The sequence below is a fragment of the Triturus cristatus genome, chromosome 5_2, assembly GCF_964204655.1.
Source record: "Triturus cristatus chromosome 5_2, aTriCri1.1, whole genome shotgun sequence".
Classification (NCBI taxonomy): Eukaryota; Metazoa; Chordata; class Amphibia; order Caudata; family Salamandridae; genus Triturus; species Triturus cristatus.
In genome coordinates, this window is record NC_140588.1 from 29,895,392 (window position 1) to 29,913,567 (window position 18,176).

The 18,176-nt window shown below is 46.1% G+C and overlaps 1 protein-coding gene across 1 annotated transcript in view; it reads right to left on the reverse strand.

Annotated features, from left to right (window-relative positions):
• The window catches only part of GABBR2 (gamma-aminobutyric acid type B receptor subunit 2), a 2,527,100-nt gene that overhangs the window by 4,955 nt on the left and 2,503,969 nt on the right, over nucleotides 1-18,176 (reverse strand). The window contains exon 18 of the mRNA XM_085606789.1: nucleotides 2,836-2,953. Coding sequence (XP_085462915.1) covers nucleotides 2,836-2,953 — 118 coding nt within the window. The remainder of the gene's footprint in view (nucleotides 1-2,835; nucleotides 2,954-18,176) is intronic.

An 18,176-nucleotide genomic window follows, 5' to 3' on the forward strand; every position in this document is an offset into this window, starting at 1 on the left:
TAATGTGATATGAAACATACAATGTCATGTTAAAGGACATTAAACAAGACTTGCTTCTGGATTATCCCAACCCCACTATCATTTTCCCATTTTTTTCATCTTTCCCTTTTGTAAAGAGCGCTTTGAATCATGTAGTAAATCAATATCTAGCAACATAATAATATGACTTTAGAAAATGTCATGCCCACTACAAAGGGACATTATTTATTTCCAATTATTCAGGTGGAAAAATGTACCATCGAGAGGGGACTATTTGTTTAGCCCAAAAGTATAACTTCTATCTTGTCCACACAATCCGTGCTTCTTGGTTCACTGGTACATGAGCACTCACAAGGAATAAGGGGAATAATTATAAGGGCAAACACTGAACAGAATTGTTATACTGGACACTTTGAAAATACTGATAGCCACTATATTCTTATGATTTAGATGTATAAGGCATTATAAATGCTAAGGCATTTTAAAACATTCAATTCTGAGCCCTAACTCATTGTTCCATTCTATGACATTCAATTTAACAAACGTGAATGAAAGCATAATCCTTGAATCACGTTCTGTTATGTTCGGGGTTAGGCCCATGTGGCAAAGCAGCTTATTTCTTACATTCTCCCATTTTTTACAATAACATTTTGGTTGTGACCTTTTGCATATATTTGCGTGCACTACCATGTTGGATTCGTTTCTCTGAAACTACATTGTTTAAACATCTAGCTTTGCACAACATTATCACAATGCCTTGAACATCATGTACAAGGCCTCTTTACACACTAGGTACAAATGTTGTTCCATCTTCATCCACGGGGTGACAGAGCTACCTATATATCCATAACACAGCTAATCTTAACGTACATCGCAAGGCTGCTTTCTATTATAAATAATGAGCATCCCGATAGATTGGCAGAAGAAGGACTTCAGCTGACACAGGTGATCCCTGGATGCTGAGACTACACCACACACAGCGATATGACATCTCCGTGAGGGGGTGTCCAGTTCGTGACCAAGGCGGGCTCCTACATTCTTTTCCGCCAGAAGAATACACACACTGTAGGCACAAGCAGAGTAGTGTTTTGCATAGTAGGAGTACGCCAGATTACTGCCTTGTTTATATGCCTGCATATATGCACTGTCTTAGCACCATGGTAGAACTGTATATACTATTTACGCTTTCAGTGCTTGTAATCACTTTTGTTTGCTTCTGTCTACTGATTTTCACAGCACATGTATTCTATACAAGGATAACGTTGGTTCAATAAATATATTGAAAACATCCCACTGTGTATTCTGTATAGTTCTCTGAGCACGAACAAGCATGAGTGACTAAGCAAAAGGATCCTGATCGGTTTCCACGATCCCTGAGGGGTCAGGGGTTGCCAGAAACTATTGGCTCCCTGGTAAGTACAGGGGGCTTCTGGAGGCACTGTGAGCTTGCTGGTCTCTAGGCCAACATATCCTGCGGGGGTGCCCCGAATCACTCTAGGCCCTTGCCCAAAGTTTATGTTGTCCAACAAACGCACAGGTCCTACGGATTAGTGGGAACTAAACGACAGTTCAAAACACCTGTAATACGTGTTAGATCTGTTGTACATTAAGGGCCAAATAATTAACATGTACCTTTTGTTTGAAACAAACAAAATACAAGGAAAATCAGGGAAAGTGTATTGAACATTAAAATATATCAGTTGGAGACTGGGAATGCTTGGGTGTGCTGTCTGATGACCAGTTTGTGTTTTTCTGTGCTTCCACTAGCAATAAACCCTAGGGGCCTGATTCACAAAGGGAAATTTAGGCCTGAAATCTAGCTTTAAGCCTGAAATCCACGTTTAGTCCTAAAGTCTAACTTTAGATCTGAGGTTTAAGTTTAGACTTCAGTTCTAAAGTTAGACTTCATGTGTAAACTTAGACTTCATGTCTAAATTTAGACTCCAGGTCTAAACTTTGACTTTAGGTCTTAGCTTAGACTTCGGTCTAATTTTACCTTTCGTAATCGGGCCCTAGCTGTTTAGGCTGTGCATCGACAGGTAATGAAGTATATGCATGTGATAACTTTGTTTAGGAACCAAATATGCATTTCAATATTATTTTGTTTCCTTGCAGCGGATCTAAGAAGGAAATCTGTTTAACTATGTTTGCATGGCATTACCTTTAAAAACTTTAGACCTCTCATTTAATTTTTTAACTTCGTTGAATGACCGCAGGGTATAGTGGGATGGGCAGTTGGATACTGAGGATTCAATCTTCTTCTAAAACAGCGAACTGTTGAATGCATTGAGCAGGGGGGATATATTAATACTTTATTATTTCGGGGTGAATACATTATATCAGATTGAGGGGCATATTTACAAGCCCCTGTTGCCACCACAACATCATTTTTTCTGATGTTGTGTAAATAAGGCTTCGCCTTATTTACAAGGCAGCGTTAAACCACTTAACCTCTTCAGTGCCCCGCCCTTTCCACGCCCTGTGCCGGGCGTTTCATTAGCGGGCGGGGTTCATGACGAGATAGTCTCGTCATGGGCACAGCGCAACCGCGCTCCATGACGAGACTATCTCGTCATGGGCACTGAAGGGGTTAACGTGGCTTAACTCTGCCTTGTAAATAAGGCACCCTTTCACGCTATACTATAGAACGCTATATATGCTATAGAAGTTAAAGTATTTCTGGGAAGGAGGCAAGCACCTAATGATCTGTTAAGTGCAATATAACAGATGTTTCCCAAAATGTTATTTATTTGTATGATAGGTTACATGTACATTTTGAACCATTTAGTGCTAGTTATCTCAACAGTATTTCCTTGGACAGTGAAAATAGAAAACAATGCAAAACATGAAACTTACTGTTCGGGAGAGTTTATATCTTCTATAGAATCTTTCCTTGTTCTAGAAGGCTCTGTTGTGCTCCACTGTGCTGGTGGATTTTGATCAAGGTGTTTTTTTAAAACAGCCGGTTCCCCATCTGCATACAGCAAACACACATTAAACATTAAAGGTGTTAGCAATATGCTAAAAATTAAGTCTCCACGTCTACTACTGCAATAAAAGGGATGCTACTTTCTTTTTAGACAGATCTTTATTGCACATTTTATAAGTCACATTTAATCCACCCCAAGTGGACAGATTCTATAAAAAAAAAAATGTCAAATCAGTACAATGAACAAACATTTAAATGTGTATTCCTGTAATTCCCCAGTAGAATGCACCTGCGAAAAGAGAAAATTAGAAAAAGAAACACAAAATAAAAACTTGAAGAGGGGGTAGAAACACAAAGTATCCCCCATAAGCCAACCATCCCCACATCTTATACAAAGTAAAGAAAGAGTTCCTCTATCTCTCTTCGAGTGTACCCACCCAGCTCATGAGATGAGCCTAGACCTTGGACCCTTTCCTTCAGGCCCCATTCCTTTTGTGTGTATATTGCTGCCTCAGTGTGATAAATAGCCTTAAATGAGCAACCCAGTGTTGAACTGATGGTGGAGATGGATCCCACCATGCCGTAGCCAGGCATTGCAGAAGAGCCTCCATTGAGATAAACACAAATGCCTGTGCCTGGCTAAACAATGACTCATTACTAGCCCCCAGTAATATAAGTTGCAGGTTGAGTGCTATGCTTATGCCCACTCTTCCCTCCAAAAACTCTGATGCCTCCTATCAGACCATTTAATGTCAGGCAAGTTGCAAACATATATATCAAATCGCCCAATTCTCTTCAGCACTATTGCTTCGGTAGGGACTTTCTCATTTTTTGTTTTGTTACTATTCTCTTTTTTCCCATTCTGCAGTTCTACACCTTTTGCCCCATGGAGAGCATCAAGACATTTGTCTTCACCGATGAGGACTTTGTAAAGTTATTAGGACAGATGTCCACAGGTAACAAGCCCTTCTCTTTGTCCAAAGGCCTAAACGACAACTGGTTTAAACTCTTGAACCTTAAGGACAAAGCCAAGAGAACTGAAACTCATGCCAACTTAATGTTGGAATACCTTAAAGCAGGAATTATTCCGATAGGTTTAAGAGTTATAAATATACCAGGTTTATTCACCAAGGGGCATATGTATCAAACGATTTTTTAATCGCAAACGCTGCGATTCGCAAAATAACAGCGTTTGCGATTAAAAAATCGGTAATCGGGATGTATGAGGCAAATCCCATCGCAAAATTAAGGAATTGCTAATTTAGCGATTTCTTAATTTTGCGTAAGCATTTAAGAAATCGCAAATTGCGATTTCTTAAATGATATGTAAAAAGCACCCAAGTTGTGCGAATTATCCTTAAGAAATCGCAAATTACCACCAACTTCCAGTTGGTGGTAATTTGCGATTTCCTTTCAAAAAGCACTTTTTTTAATTTCACAAAGTGCCACGTGGCGCTCATACATGCCCTTAGGGCACGTATGTGTGCCATATGCACACACATGCTAATTTCAGGGGTGCATCAGGGTGTCATCATGACACCCTTGCACCTTTGAAATTATTCTCAAATTGCGATTAGCAAATTGCGATTCGCTATTTGAGAATTACTTCCCATTCATTCCTATGGGTCTCCTGGCCCATAGGAATGAATGGGCAGGTATTCCTTAACTGCGATTTCGCAATTTGCTAATCGCAATTAAGGAAGTTTAAGAAATCGCAAAAAGTTTGCAATTTTTTAAATACATCCCGTTTTGCAATTCTCAAATAGCGATTCTTTAAAAATCGCTATTTGAGAATCGCAAATGGTGATGTTGATACATATGCCCCTGAGATCAGAAAATCCCTGGAGAAGTGGGCCCTTATTTTTAACCACTGCTCACATGACTGGATGATACTGATCATCGAAACAGCTAGGCAAATCGTGACCATACTTAACAAAGAAATAGAAGAACTTGAAGATAAACTTAAGCAAAACAACCCTCTGGAGGAGGCCAAAAGGAAAATAGAAGAGGTTAATTCAGAATTAGACTCGTTCAGTGACTATCTAACACAGAAAAAAACTGAAAAACTAAGAAAAGACATAAGATTCTTTTCCCAAGAGCGAGTATATCCATTCCTGACAGAAAATTACTACACAGGAATCAAAGAGCGTACCTCCCAACCAGACCAGCAAACGTGGACCAGTCGGAAGATACTTACTTTCTCCTACACCACGAACTCTGACCGGGAAGGTCCATCTAACCACAGTAATCCGTACAACAACAGGAGAGGGCAATACAACAGATCCAATACCAGTTACCGTTTTTAGGGAACCGGAGGGTCAATTTTCGTCCTAGATACCGGTACCAACAGAGGGATCACTTTGTGGATCCGGAACAACCTCAACAGTACATACAAGGGGGGAGGAGCCTAGCGCGCAACCAAGATGGCCGCGTAGGTGCGAGGCTCCCGAGGACCTCCGCGACCTCCCGCATAAATCCTGACAGAATCCTGTCCCAGATGAGGGGACTGTATTTGTGAGCCCGAGCAGAGGTGACGCCCGTTTTCCGTTTTTAAATCGGACCTCGGACACCGTCAGGAGCATCGATTGAGGTTTGCGGCCTTCTCCACACCGGCCCCCCGTACTGGAGTTGTGGGGCGATCCGGACACAAAGTGAACAACAGCGGCGGGCAAGGCTGGGTGACTCGCGTACCCCGCACTTTCACTTTCGCTTTTGCGCCCTCCTTGCTGCCAGGCGAGGTCGGGTTGCGGGGCGGTGTGCGGTGGTGTGGTCTCGCTGGGGTGCCCTGCCGGTCCGCCAGCTGCGGTCCGCCCTGCGGAGCGGTGGTCGCTCCCCCCTGGACCCCTTGAACTGGATTGTCGGCCCCCCGTTTCTTGAGGAGATTGACTCGTCTTGGGGATTGAAACTATGTCCACAAAACAAGATGGCGATCGGGCTAAGATAAAATCGACCCGCCGTGGCGCGGCCCAGCAATCCAACAGTATGGACCGCTACACCCTCCAGAAGGGATCCCCAGAGGAGCCGCGTAAGTCCCCTACGGGCCCGACTGATGCTTCCGTTCTGCCCACGGACCTGACCCTCCGAGACGTCATGGGTGCCATCGCCGAAATGAAGGCCTCGGTGGACCAGCGCTTCGACACTCTGGCGCAGAAGATTGACTCGGTCCTCGTGGACGTGGGCCTCGTGAGGGCTGATTTGTCTAAAACAAACGACCGGGTCGACTCTTTGGCCCACTCTACCACGGGCCTCACAACGGACGTAGCGGCCCTCCAACAGGAGGTGCGCAGGCTTGGCCAGGCGAGCGCCCTGATGAATCGTCGGCTGGAGGATTCCGAGGGTCGGGCCCGGAGGAACAACGTCCGCATTACCGGGGTGCCGGAGGGACGCGAGGCGGAGGCGGCGGATCTATTTGTTGAGGACCTGGTTCTCACCCATCTCCAGCCTCGGGGGCTGAGTAAATTCTTTGCGGTGGAGCGTGCCCACAGGGTCCCCGGGGGTAGGCCTAAGGTTGGAGCCCCTCCGAGGCCTCTCATCGCCCGGATCTTCAATTTTCGGGACAGAGACGCTATCCTACAGACTTCCAGGCTACAAGGGCCGGTCAAACTTGATAATATGGACATCAATTTCTATCCTGACTTCACTCCGGCAGTCCAAAAGCAGAGACTGAGCTTTCTCGGTGTTAAACGTCGCCTAAGGGACCTGAATCTCAAATATGCGATGCTTTTTCCAGCTAAGCTGAGAGTGGAGGTGGATGGCCACACGCACTTTTTTGATCGACCCGAAGTGGCCGGGGACTGGTTAGACACTTTGCCCGGAGATCGGGACCGGGGGGGTGGGGGGGGTGCGGTTGGTGGGGAGGGCCCGCCGGATCAGGACTGAGGGACTAATGGTAGGCCTTGCTCTGGACTGCGTTGTTGTCATTATTGACTGTTAGGGTAAGTTCCCCTCCTGTGGAGGTCGGGTGGGGTCTCTTGGGGGATCTCCCTCCTCCTCTGGGGGACTAGTTAGTTTTCTTATCTATGGGGCGACAGGCACACTGCACTTTGGGGGGGCTGTTTGGGCTCATGCAGGGGTGCAGGGTGGGGGGAGTTTTGTTGGGTTGGGTGGGTTGGGGTGGGGTGTGGTTCGTTTCTACCGCAAGGCAAGCCCGTTATTGTATTGTTGTTTTTGAGATGCTCGGGGGGGGGACTAATGATGGCTTCGTTATGTGATGGGGGGTAGGGATTTGACTTTGTTGTCCTGGAATGTTAACGGACTGGGTGATAGGATCAAGCGGGGTGTGGTCCTGCAGTATTTGAAACGGATTTCGCCTGATGTGGTCTTTCTGCAGGAGACACACCTTATTGGTAACTCCTTCTGTGCCATGAATCGCCGTGGCTTTCGCTTGGTGGCCCACTCGGGCTTCACATCAGGCTCGCGGGGGGTGGGCATCATGATCAAGACCTCGCTCCCGCTAGAAATAGACGAGGTGCGCCATGATGAGAGGGGACGCTACACTGTCTTGGTGGGGAGGATGGAGGGCAGGGTAGTTGTCTTTGTCTCTGTGTACGTCCCACCGGGGCTACAGTCCACCACCTTTGCAGATCTGGGACGCCTCCTTCTTGACCTCCCGGGGGGGCTTCTGGTGGTTGGGGGGGACTTCAATGCGGTGGCTTCTGGGACTATGGATCGTCATCCCCCTAGGGACCTCCCCCGGGCACAGGCGTGGTTAGCGGGCCTTTTGGACACACTGGGATTGGTGGACTGCTGGCGTTTAAAGCATCCCACACAGCTGCAGTACACCTTCCATTCGGGTGCCCATGGTAGCCTCTCGCGGCTTGATTATGTCCTTGTCCCTGCGGCCTATGCTGGGAGGGTGGGAGAGGTGCGCCATCTGGCGCGGGGTATTTCAGATCATTCCCCGCTCCTGTTGCACTTGGGTGTCTTCCCGAGGGGAGAGGGCAGGGTAGCCCCAATCAATGCTTGGTACCTGCGTGACCCCACTATCCGCGATGACCTGATTAAATCCTTGCAACGGTATTTTGAGGAGAATGTGGGGTCCGTTCCGTCGGCTATCTCCCTGTGGGAAGCCTTTAAAACAGTTCTCAGAGGGGAGGCCCTCTCCTCTATCTCCCATGCCCGCAGACGCGCACAGGAGGAGGTGACCCGGGTGGAGGCCGAAATTACTGAATTGGAGGGCGATCTGGGGAGTGGGGTGACTGACGCGGCGCTGCATGTTCTACACCTTAAACAGGCGGCCTATAGGGCCCTCGTCACGGAGGCGGCCAGGGGCCTTAGCAGAGAGCAACAGGGGCGACTGTATGATGTGGGTGATAAGGCTGGCAAACTGATTGCGTGGTTGGATAAGAAGGAGAGAGCTAGTCGTGTGGTCCCGCTGATTGAGAGGATGGATGGTGTACGAATTACTGAGCCGGAAGGCATTGTTTCTTGCTTCGCGGATTATTTCCGCGAGGTATATTCTCCGGTCTCTCCCTGCTCGGAGGAGGACTCCCGTGCCCTGCTGCGGGACATCGCGCTGCCCTCTCTTTCAGTGGAGGACAGGGATTCCTTGGATGCCGCTCCCACCTCGGATGAAATCGCCCTCGCCATACGCTCGGTCGCCTCGGGCAAGGCCATGGGCCCGAATGGCCTTCCTATCGAATTGTATAAGCTGCGACCGGATGTACTGGCACCTCACCTCCGTGCGATGTTCCTTGCGGCCCACTCGCGGGGCTCCCTCCCGCCGGACCAGCGTCTAGCTACCATCGTGGTTATTCACAAGGAGGGGAGACCGCGAGACCGGGTTACATCCTATCGGCCGATCTCGCTCTTGAATGCGGAGCCTAAAATCCTCGCCAAGGTGCTTGCCAACCGGCTGGTCGGCGTGGTGGGCGATCTGGTCCACCAAGACCAGTCCGGCTTCATTCCCCATCGCAACACAGCTCTTAACTTGCGGCGCTTGCACGGGGTGCTCGCCCGTGTTCCATTCGTGCGGGAGCCGGCCATCTTGGCGTCCTTGGACGCCACCATGGCGTTTGACACGCTCGAGTGGCCGTACATCTGGGCGATGTTGGCGAAATTTGGATTTGGCCCGGGATTCATCAGCTGGGTCAAATTGCTGTACTCTGACCCATTGGCGCAGGTGGTGGTGAATGGTCGAGTCTCGGCCCCATTCGTGCTGGGACGGGGCACGCGACAGGGTTGCCCCCTGTCGCCGCTCCTGTTTGCACTGGCCTTGGAACCCCTGGCGGAGTGGCTGCGGTGGCACCCTTCTATCCGTGGTCTCCGTTGGACCCCTGAGTATGAGGACCGCGTGTCCCTCTACGCCGACGACATCCTGTTGTACTTAGCCTCCCCGCGTAAATCACTGATTGTCCTGGTTGATGTTCTGCGCTCCTTCGGCCGTAACTCAGGTCTTGTCATCAACTGGGCTAAATCCTGCATCTATGTGCTTTCCGGGGAGGCTCCTGTTCTCCCGCGGGGCTGCTCGATCCAGATTGCCTCGCAGGGGTTTCGTTACCTGGGCGTCTATATTACGCTGGACCCGGTGGCCCGCTATGAGCGGAATTTGCTTCCCCCCCTCCAGCGCCTGAAGGAGGACGTCGCGCGCTGGCGGCGCTTGCCGCTTTCACCGCTCGGTCGGGCGGCATTGTTCAAGATGATGTCCTTGCCGCGCTTTTTGTATGCTCTCCAGAACTCGATGGATCTGGTCCCGGCGCGTTACTTCCGTGAGGTGGAGAGTTTGCAGCGCCGCCTGTTCTGGGACGGGAGGCCGCGTATAGCCCTGGCAAAGTTGACGCTCCCGTGGTATGACGGAGGGATTGCCCTCCCGGATATTAAGCGGTATTACTGGGCCTCCCAATTAGCTGCAATTAATCATGGCCTTTACGGGCCCGCCTTAAACCCAGCATTTGAAATGGACAAGATGCTCCTGCCCGGTGGCGATTATAATCGAGCGCTCTACACTAGGGTGCCCGATTCCCGCCTTACGGGACCCACGCGTGTCATGGTGCGAGTATGGCACGCGGCCAATGCAGCTATGGGATGGAAGGACCGTTTGACCCGGGCGTCACCGTTGTATGCGTCTGAGAGGTTGGGCTCCCTATGGACCTCGAAGGGCTTCGATAGGTGGGACATGATAGGCATTAGTACAGTGGGGGACCTCTGGACGAGGGGAGGATTCAAAACATTTGAGACACTGCAGGCGGAGTTTCAGCTGCAGGGCAGTGAATACTTTCGATACCTGCAGGTCCGTCACGCTCTGGGTTCAGTCTTCCCAGACGTGGCCGCCATACCGGAGTCCTCCCCATTGGAGGATAGAGTGCTAGATGGCCACGTTCCGGACAGCACGATCTCCCTCATCTACAAGAAGTTGATTAATGACCGATCGGGCTTACTGACTGGGCTCCGCGAGGCTTGGGTTGCCGATGGGTTGGAGCTGGACGACGAGGACTGGATTTCCGCGGTGGCCTCCCCGAAGGAGGTGGCCATCCCGGCTCGCCTTCGCTTCGTCCAGCTTAAGATACTTCACCGGGTGTACATGACGGGGCCAGGGCTTCTGCGTATGGGCTATGCCGAGGATGGATTGTGTAGGCGTGGGTGCGGTGCATTGGCGACTTTTTTACATATTCTGTGGGAATGTCCGAGGGTGGAGCGATTCTGGCGTGGTGTGCATGAGGTCCTGCGAGCGGTTACGCATGTCGTGCTGGTGCCTGAAGCAAGGAGATGCCTGCTGAATGTGTGGGAACCAACCGACTACTCGGTTCCTCAGACGCGATGGGTGACGCTGGGTTATATGATCGCTAAACGTGACATCGCTCAACTGTGGGGATCCCAGAGGCCCCCGGCAGTGTCGGCCTGGAAAGAACACATGGATTGGTGCATGTTCCGAGAGAAAGTGGTGTATGTGGCGCGGGGTAAGCCTGGGGCGTGGCTGAAGGTGTGGGGCCCCTGGAACGCCTACCGCGGGGGTATTTGCGAGCCGCCGTTGTTGCCTCCCGCTTCACCAGCTCCGTCCCCCTAGATGACCCCCTCCCCCAATCCCGGGCACAGTGGTTTCCCAGTCCCGGACCTATTTCCCTTCCCCTCCTTCGATTTTAGTGTAGGGTTGGGGTCCCCCCATTCGAGGAGCATATGTTGTCACTCTTGTTCTCGGGTTGCCTTGCGGGTGTGGTTTTTTGTTGTTAGTGTTGTATAAAACGAAACCGTATTGTGGGCTCAGAGTCATGTGGCCCACGTTGTTGAGACCTCCTGATAGCGTCTCTGTAACGCCAAGTGCCTTATTGTATATATGTCACTAATTGCTGTCACTTTAGCGGCCGGCCGGAAGGTTGTAGGCCCATACCTGTATATATTCGAGATTGTAATAAACGGTTTCAAAAAAAAAAAAAAAAACAGTACATACAAACAATAAGAGAGCAATACTGGTGAACCTGAATAGCACACCTATTTTTTTATCTTTCCTCTGAAAATCTTGACGCCAATACTGAAAAACTACTTAGCAAAGGACTTTCTTTTGTTCACTCTACTGGCCTCTCGAAGTTAGAACTCCACAGAGGCCTATTTGCATTCTGTCGTAGAGTTAGATAAAAAAAAATATTTCTCAACAGAAGTTTCAACGAGGAGAATTACGTATCTGGCCTTAAACCTCCTTCCTCCTTTATTCACAGTCTGGACCTTTTGGGAACGGAGGTAGAAATTTTTGAAAAGACTGTCCTCACGAAGAACCACAGAGTTACCAAATTCATTTCTCCACCGTCTCCCAATTTAACTAAATCGGAGAATATGACTCTCCTTAAACTCAAAGATAAACCTAATGTGACCATCAAACCCTGCGATAAAGGGGGCAGTATAGTAATGTTTTTTATTTATTTTTTACATATTTTTATTAATTTTTTTATCTGTTTACTCCCCCCCCCCCCCCGACAGGTTAACATATTGTACATTAATATCATGAACATTACATTATGATTATCATTTTTAAATAAACAAACATTAAGGGAAAATCTTTTACAAAATATATGTATATACCATACCTCACCAATAAAAAAACAATTAGAACAATAAAAAGAAAAAGAAAGAAAGATCCATAACAGCAATGATAATAAATCAAATTTGTAAGTCTCGCCAGAGTGTAAGTGGAGTCCATATTTTCAAGCCCCTTTCGCGTCTTCTTTTACCTTTCCGTCTATATATGGCTGTCTCAATGTTATGTACTGCTAAAAGCCTGGCTAGCCATTGTTGAAATGTGGGTGGTAGCGGATCCAGCCAGGCCGAGGCTAGACATAATCGACAAACAGCCATAGCAGCAAATATAAAATCATGACCATTCTCAGGATTATCTGAGTCTTCCAGCCCAAGTACCAGTGCCGCTGGTGACAAGACAACCTTTCTGTGAAGAACAGAGGTTAAGAACTTCTCTATATCTTGGATCAGAGGCACTAGCACTGGGCAAGAGGCAAAGATCTGGATGGGGTCTGCTTTAAATAGATTGCATCTCGGACAGCAAGTCCCTTTACCCGTTCCCCATTTTGCAATCTTATCAGGAGTATAATAGAGAAAAAAACAGGTTTTATAGTATAGTGCCTGAAGTTTGGTAGAGATAAGAATGGTTTGTGCTAGCTGATAGGAATATAAAAATTCTTCTTTGGAGATCTCAAGTTTGCTTTGCCACTTTATAGATCTTTTTTCTAAATCATCAGGGAACTTGTCTAACAATAGCTCATAAACTCCACCAATCGATTGCTTTTTAGGATGTATAATGGTCTCTATTACCAAAGATTTTTCCCAGAGTGTTTTTACTCCAGGTTTATGCTTTAAGAAGTCTATAATCTGGAGATATTTGAAAAAATCTCGCCAATCTAAGCCAAATTCTTCCTTCATAGCTGTAAGGATTTAACCCCCAAGTTAGTATAAAAATCACCTAATTGGATAATTCCTAAATTATGCCATTTATAAACACAATTATCTTTAAATATAATTGTTGGGAGATTTGGGTTGTTTAAGACTGGAGTGTAATATGAGAATCATCTTATTTCTAGCACTTTTTTAACCGCCTTCCATACCTTGAAGCAACTATAAAGAGTCTTGAATTTGACCTTTTTATGATAGCTGTCGTGTAAGTGCCTCCAGAGGTAGCCATAGCAGGAATTTCCGACAAGTAAATGAAAGATTGAGGCGGTATGTTTCTCTATATTATTCCCCCCTTGTAATAATTCCTTGCTGTAAAGTAATACGCATGACCAGTAATATCTTTTTAAATTGGGAAGTGCTAGCACCCCTCTGTCCTTAGGGAGGGTAAGATATTTATATGCACGGCGCGATTGAGCATATGACCATATAAATCTAGAAAAGGTACGTTCTATTGCTGTAAACCATTGGTTTGAAAACTCTAGACAAATTGTCCTAAATAAATATAATATCTTAGGGAAATACACCATTTTAATTGCATTTGCTCTTCCAATAATGGACAGGTGGAGATTATCTAATCGTCGTAGATCTTTTTGTATCGTGTTCAGCATTGGTTTAAGATTTATCTCCACTACTTCCTCTAGTTTGGAAGAGATTGTAACACCCAGATATGTTGCTCCCTTCACCACTCTAGGATCATCCATCCCAATTTTTTGATTTAAAACAATTTGTGTCTTTCCTTGATTTAGCGCATATCCTGATACCCGCCCAAATTCTCTAGCCTCGGCCTCAATATTCAATATTGCTGTTATAGGATCGGAAGTAACTATAGCAATATCATCAGCATATGCTAATGTTTTTGTTGTATACCCCTGTAAAATAATAGGAGTTATATGATTGTTTTTCTCCAGGTATCGAATGAAAGGATCTATATATATTGCAAAAAGCAATGGGGAGCAAGGGCATCCCTGACGAGTACCCCTAGAAACAGCGATTTCCTTAGTCAGACTTCCATTAACAGATACTACAGCCCTAGGGTTATTATAAATTTTTTGTATTGCTTGAATAATCTTTATTCGAAATCCCACCATCTCCATTGTTTTCCAGAGAAACTGCCAGGAGACCCTATCAAATGCTTTCTCTGCGTCCAGAAGGATTAAAGCCATAGGATCTCCTGTAATTTCTGTTCCGTCTATAAGTGTAATAACCCTCTGGATATGATTTATCGTTGATCTTCCAGGAACAAAACCGTGCTGACTTTTGACAATAACATTATGTATTACTGGTGCAATTCGGTTAGCCAGGATTTTAGAGTAAATTTTAGAGTCAGCGTTTATAAGAGTTATTGGACGATATGATCCTAAATGTTCTGGAGGTTTCCCTTTTTTTGCAAAAATCACAATTTTGGCCTTAGACCAAGAACTTGGGGGTTCCCCTCTGGAGAAGATATGACCGATCAGGTCCCTGAGGATGTATTTAATTTCATCTATAAATATATCATAGAACTCTAAAGGGATATTGTCTAGACCTGTCGCCTTTCCTTTAGGGAGATTCTTGACTGCGGTCAGTACCTCTTCCATATTCGGAGTTTCTTCTAGAGCCAGCTGTATGTTTTCCTCAAGCTTTACAACTTCACAATTCTCTAAATACCTTTCTATTTCTGTAGTGTCTCTATTATTATTGTTGGTATATAATTCTTTATAGAACCTCCAGAATGCTTGCTTGATCAGCTCTGGATCTTTTAACTGACCTTCCACTGGATCTACAATCTCCCTTATTAAATTAGCATTGGTCTGTTGACGCAGTCGCATCGCCAATTGATGGCCCACTTGCTCATTAACTTCGTATATTAATTCTGTTTGTGCCGTGGCTTTCCGTATTGCCTTATCTGAGAACATATTAGTAATTGCTGCCTTGGCTACTGCTACTTGAGTTAAGGTACTGAAAATATCCCCAATTGTATCTGTATTGCTAGTGTTACTGATGAGTGCTGCTTCTGCTAGCATAAGCTCATCCTGTAGCCTCCGTAGCTCTTCTTTCTCTCGTCTGTTTGCTCTAAATGAATATGACATAGTCTCCCTCCGGATCCATGCTTTCAATGTGTCCCAGACAACCTCTATTGAGGTACTATTAATATTTTCTACTAGGAACTTGGGTATCCAGTCTTTCATATGAAGACAGTACTGAGGGTCATTCAGTAAAGCTTTTTCAAATGACCACAGAGTAGACTCTATTTTAGTTTGCCTAATAGTCAATGTGCAAAAGAGAGGATTATGATCAGATAGTACTCGGGGTAATTTAACAATTTGGGAATTCCTAATTAATGAATTTGAGAGTAGAATATAGTCAATTCTGGCATGCGTACGGTGAGGATTTGAATAAAATGTATAACCAAGATCACCAATATTAGTGTTTGAAGTCTGCCAGCTGTCTACAAGACCATGTGTAAGACACAGATATTTAAGAGAGCGAAATACCTTAGGTTTACGTCCTTTATATGTCCAGTCATCATTCAAGGACCAGTCGGTAGGAAGATTTATATTGAAGTCCCCACAAAGAAAAATCGGGGGGGGGCCAATGTGACAATTCATTAGAGACTTCATCGAACACCACGGGGTCGTCTGTATTACTCCCATAAATAGCACAAATTGTCATTTTTTGCCCTATTTGATAGCTGCATTCAGTAATTGCCCAGCGGCCAAATTTATCAGTTTTAGAGTTATTAAACACCAATCCACTCCCTTTAGCCAAAATAGCAACCCCCCTAGTTTTAACTCCTTGTGTAGTAGCACACACCAATTTGTACCCTAGTGTATTTAACAACTGGCTTTGGGACCCTTCAATATGCGTCTCCTGCATGCATACAACATTAGCTCCCCAATTCTGTAGCCCTATTGAAACCATTTGCCTTTTCTTAAGGTCATTCAGGCCACAAATATTCAGTGATAGTATTTTTATCACCGCCATAGTACTGGTACGGAGTTGCCATATCTTATATCTCTGACATTCTGATTTTCTGTGATCCTTGTATGTATTTTCCTTTCCCTTTTTAGCATTGATTTGCTATCCTTTATGTCTATCCTGTCCATCCTTCCCCCCTCCCCTTTACCCCCCCCACCCACCACCACTTTTGAAGGTTACCTGGGCCTGTCTGGACCAGGGGTGCGACATCTGCGCAGGCGGGCCCTGCGATCTAGGCTAGTTTAATATAAATGAAATCTTTATCTTTTATAGATGACCCAAACTCAAATTTTTCCTTAAACATTTAACTTTAAATTTTCCCCCCAATCCGTTCAGTCATTTCGCCAATAGTCCATGTTTCAACATGTTATTCTTACTCTTAAGTTCAAGTTACAATAAGTAATTAGTCCGAGTAATGTTTGATGCGCTAACATACAAAAACAAAATGAAGGCCATGCTAGATGTGCGGGAGCACTACAGTAGAGTTAGAGGGGACCTCGAAACTAGAGTCAAGACCAGAATATTTGACATCAGCAGAAGAGCGGAATCGGAAGGCATAATCTGCAAAAAAGAGTTTGAATTTCTTACTCCATTGGTCACCCATATTCCTGTCATATATGGGGTTCCTAAAACCCATAAGAATACCCTGGACCCGCCCCTTCGCCCTTGTGTCCACTATAGGTGCGGCCACAGAACCCCTATCTCAATATATAGACATCTTCCCCAAGCCCTTGGTGAACCAATTACCCTTATGCATCTGAGACACTGGCCCTCTTATCTCCAAAATAGAGGGGATCCCATTCAACAATCAAAGAGAAATATTGGTCACGATGGACTTCGAGGCCTTGTATACCAATGTGCCCCAACAACGGGCACTTGTTGTGGTCCACAATTGTCTCGTTGCTGCTGGTGTTGAACAGAATCGCAATTTCCTAACTCAATGTCTGGAAATTGTTCTCAATGAAAATGTCTTCGAATTTGATGGCAAGCTATACACAGAGCTAGAGCATCCGGAACATCCTTCTCTCACATTGCAGCCAAGACCTGGAACGAGCTACCGGCAGACATCAGACGCGCCCCCTCCCTGAACACCTTCAGGAAGACCCTCAAGACCTAGCTCTTTGGCTAAACAGAACTACGCCCCCCCCCCCCCCCCAGTGCCTTGAGACCCTCACGGGTAAGTAGCGCGCTTACAATTCTCCGATTGATTGATTGATTGAAGCTATGCAAACAGATTAAGGGAGTTAGCATGGGGGTGGCCTGCGCTCCCAGTGTAGCCGACTTGTACATGGGCAATTTTGAAAGGCAGTTAATTCATAATGAAATCGCACCTTTCTTGAAAAATATACCATCTTGGAATCGCTTCATTGACGATATCTTCTTCATGTGGCATGGCGAACAGGATGATCTAGATCAATTTCTGGAGTGGATCAATCTGTGTGACAACAATCTTAAATTCACCCCCAACAAAAGCAGAGAAAGAGTGGAATTCCTAGATATCTGGATTGAACATACTCTCTATATTAAACCGACTGCAAGAAACACTACTCCATTACAGTAGCTTCCACCCACGTTGTCAAAAGGATGGCATTCCCTTTAGCCAATTGTTGCGTCTTCGCAGAAACTGCAAGAACATCCATGAGTTCATCAGGCTTGCTGCGATTCTTAAACGCAAGTTTGTAGCTCTCGCATACCCCAAGAGACTTATTTGCGATTCCTTTAAAAGGGCTAAGTATTACAACAGGGAAGTCATGTTCGAGGCCAAGAGGAACACATCTAAAGAGAAGTTGGTCTGTGTTACTCGACACTCCAACTTAGATAAAAAAATCAGACAAGCCATATATTCACAGTGGCATCTCTTGAACATCATGGATGATGTTCCCAAATTAACCAAACCCACATCTGCCTTTAGAAGGAATACAAACCTGCGTAACCTTTTAGTCAGAGCCAAATCCAAAACAGAGGACTCATTCTGCCACAAATCCATTACAGGCCGTCACCCTATCAAGGGCAACCACAGATGTGGCACGTGCCATGCATACGACAATGCCATCACATCGGACCACATCAGCATTGGACACAAAAGCATTGAGCTTAGGAACATAACCAATTGCAGGACCTCCAACGTGGTGTATTCTGTTCTCTGCCAGTGTGACCTCTGTTATGTGGGCGAAACCGGAAGAGAAATAAGAATGCGCATTGGAGAACACAAGTCCAATATTCGTACCAAAATAAAACGCTGCTCCCTAGTTCCAACACTGGCTCAATCTAGGACACACAGACAGGGAACTCAGATGGACTATGCTGGAAAAAATTACATCTGCTAGAGGACACGACAATACCAAACTTCACCGAAAAATAGAAGTTTTCTGGAACTTTCGTCTCAATACCCAACTTGAAGGACTCAACACAACTACTC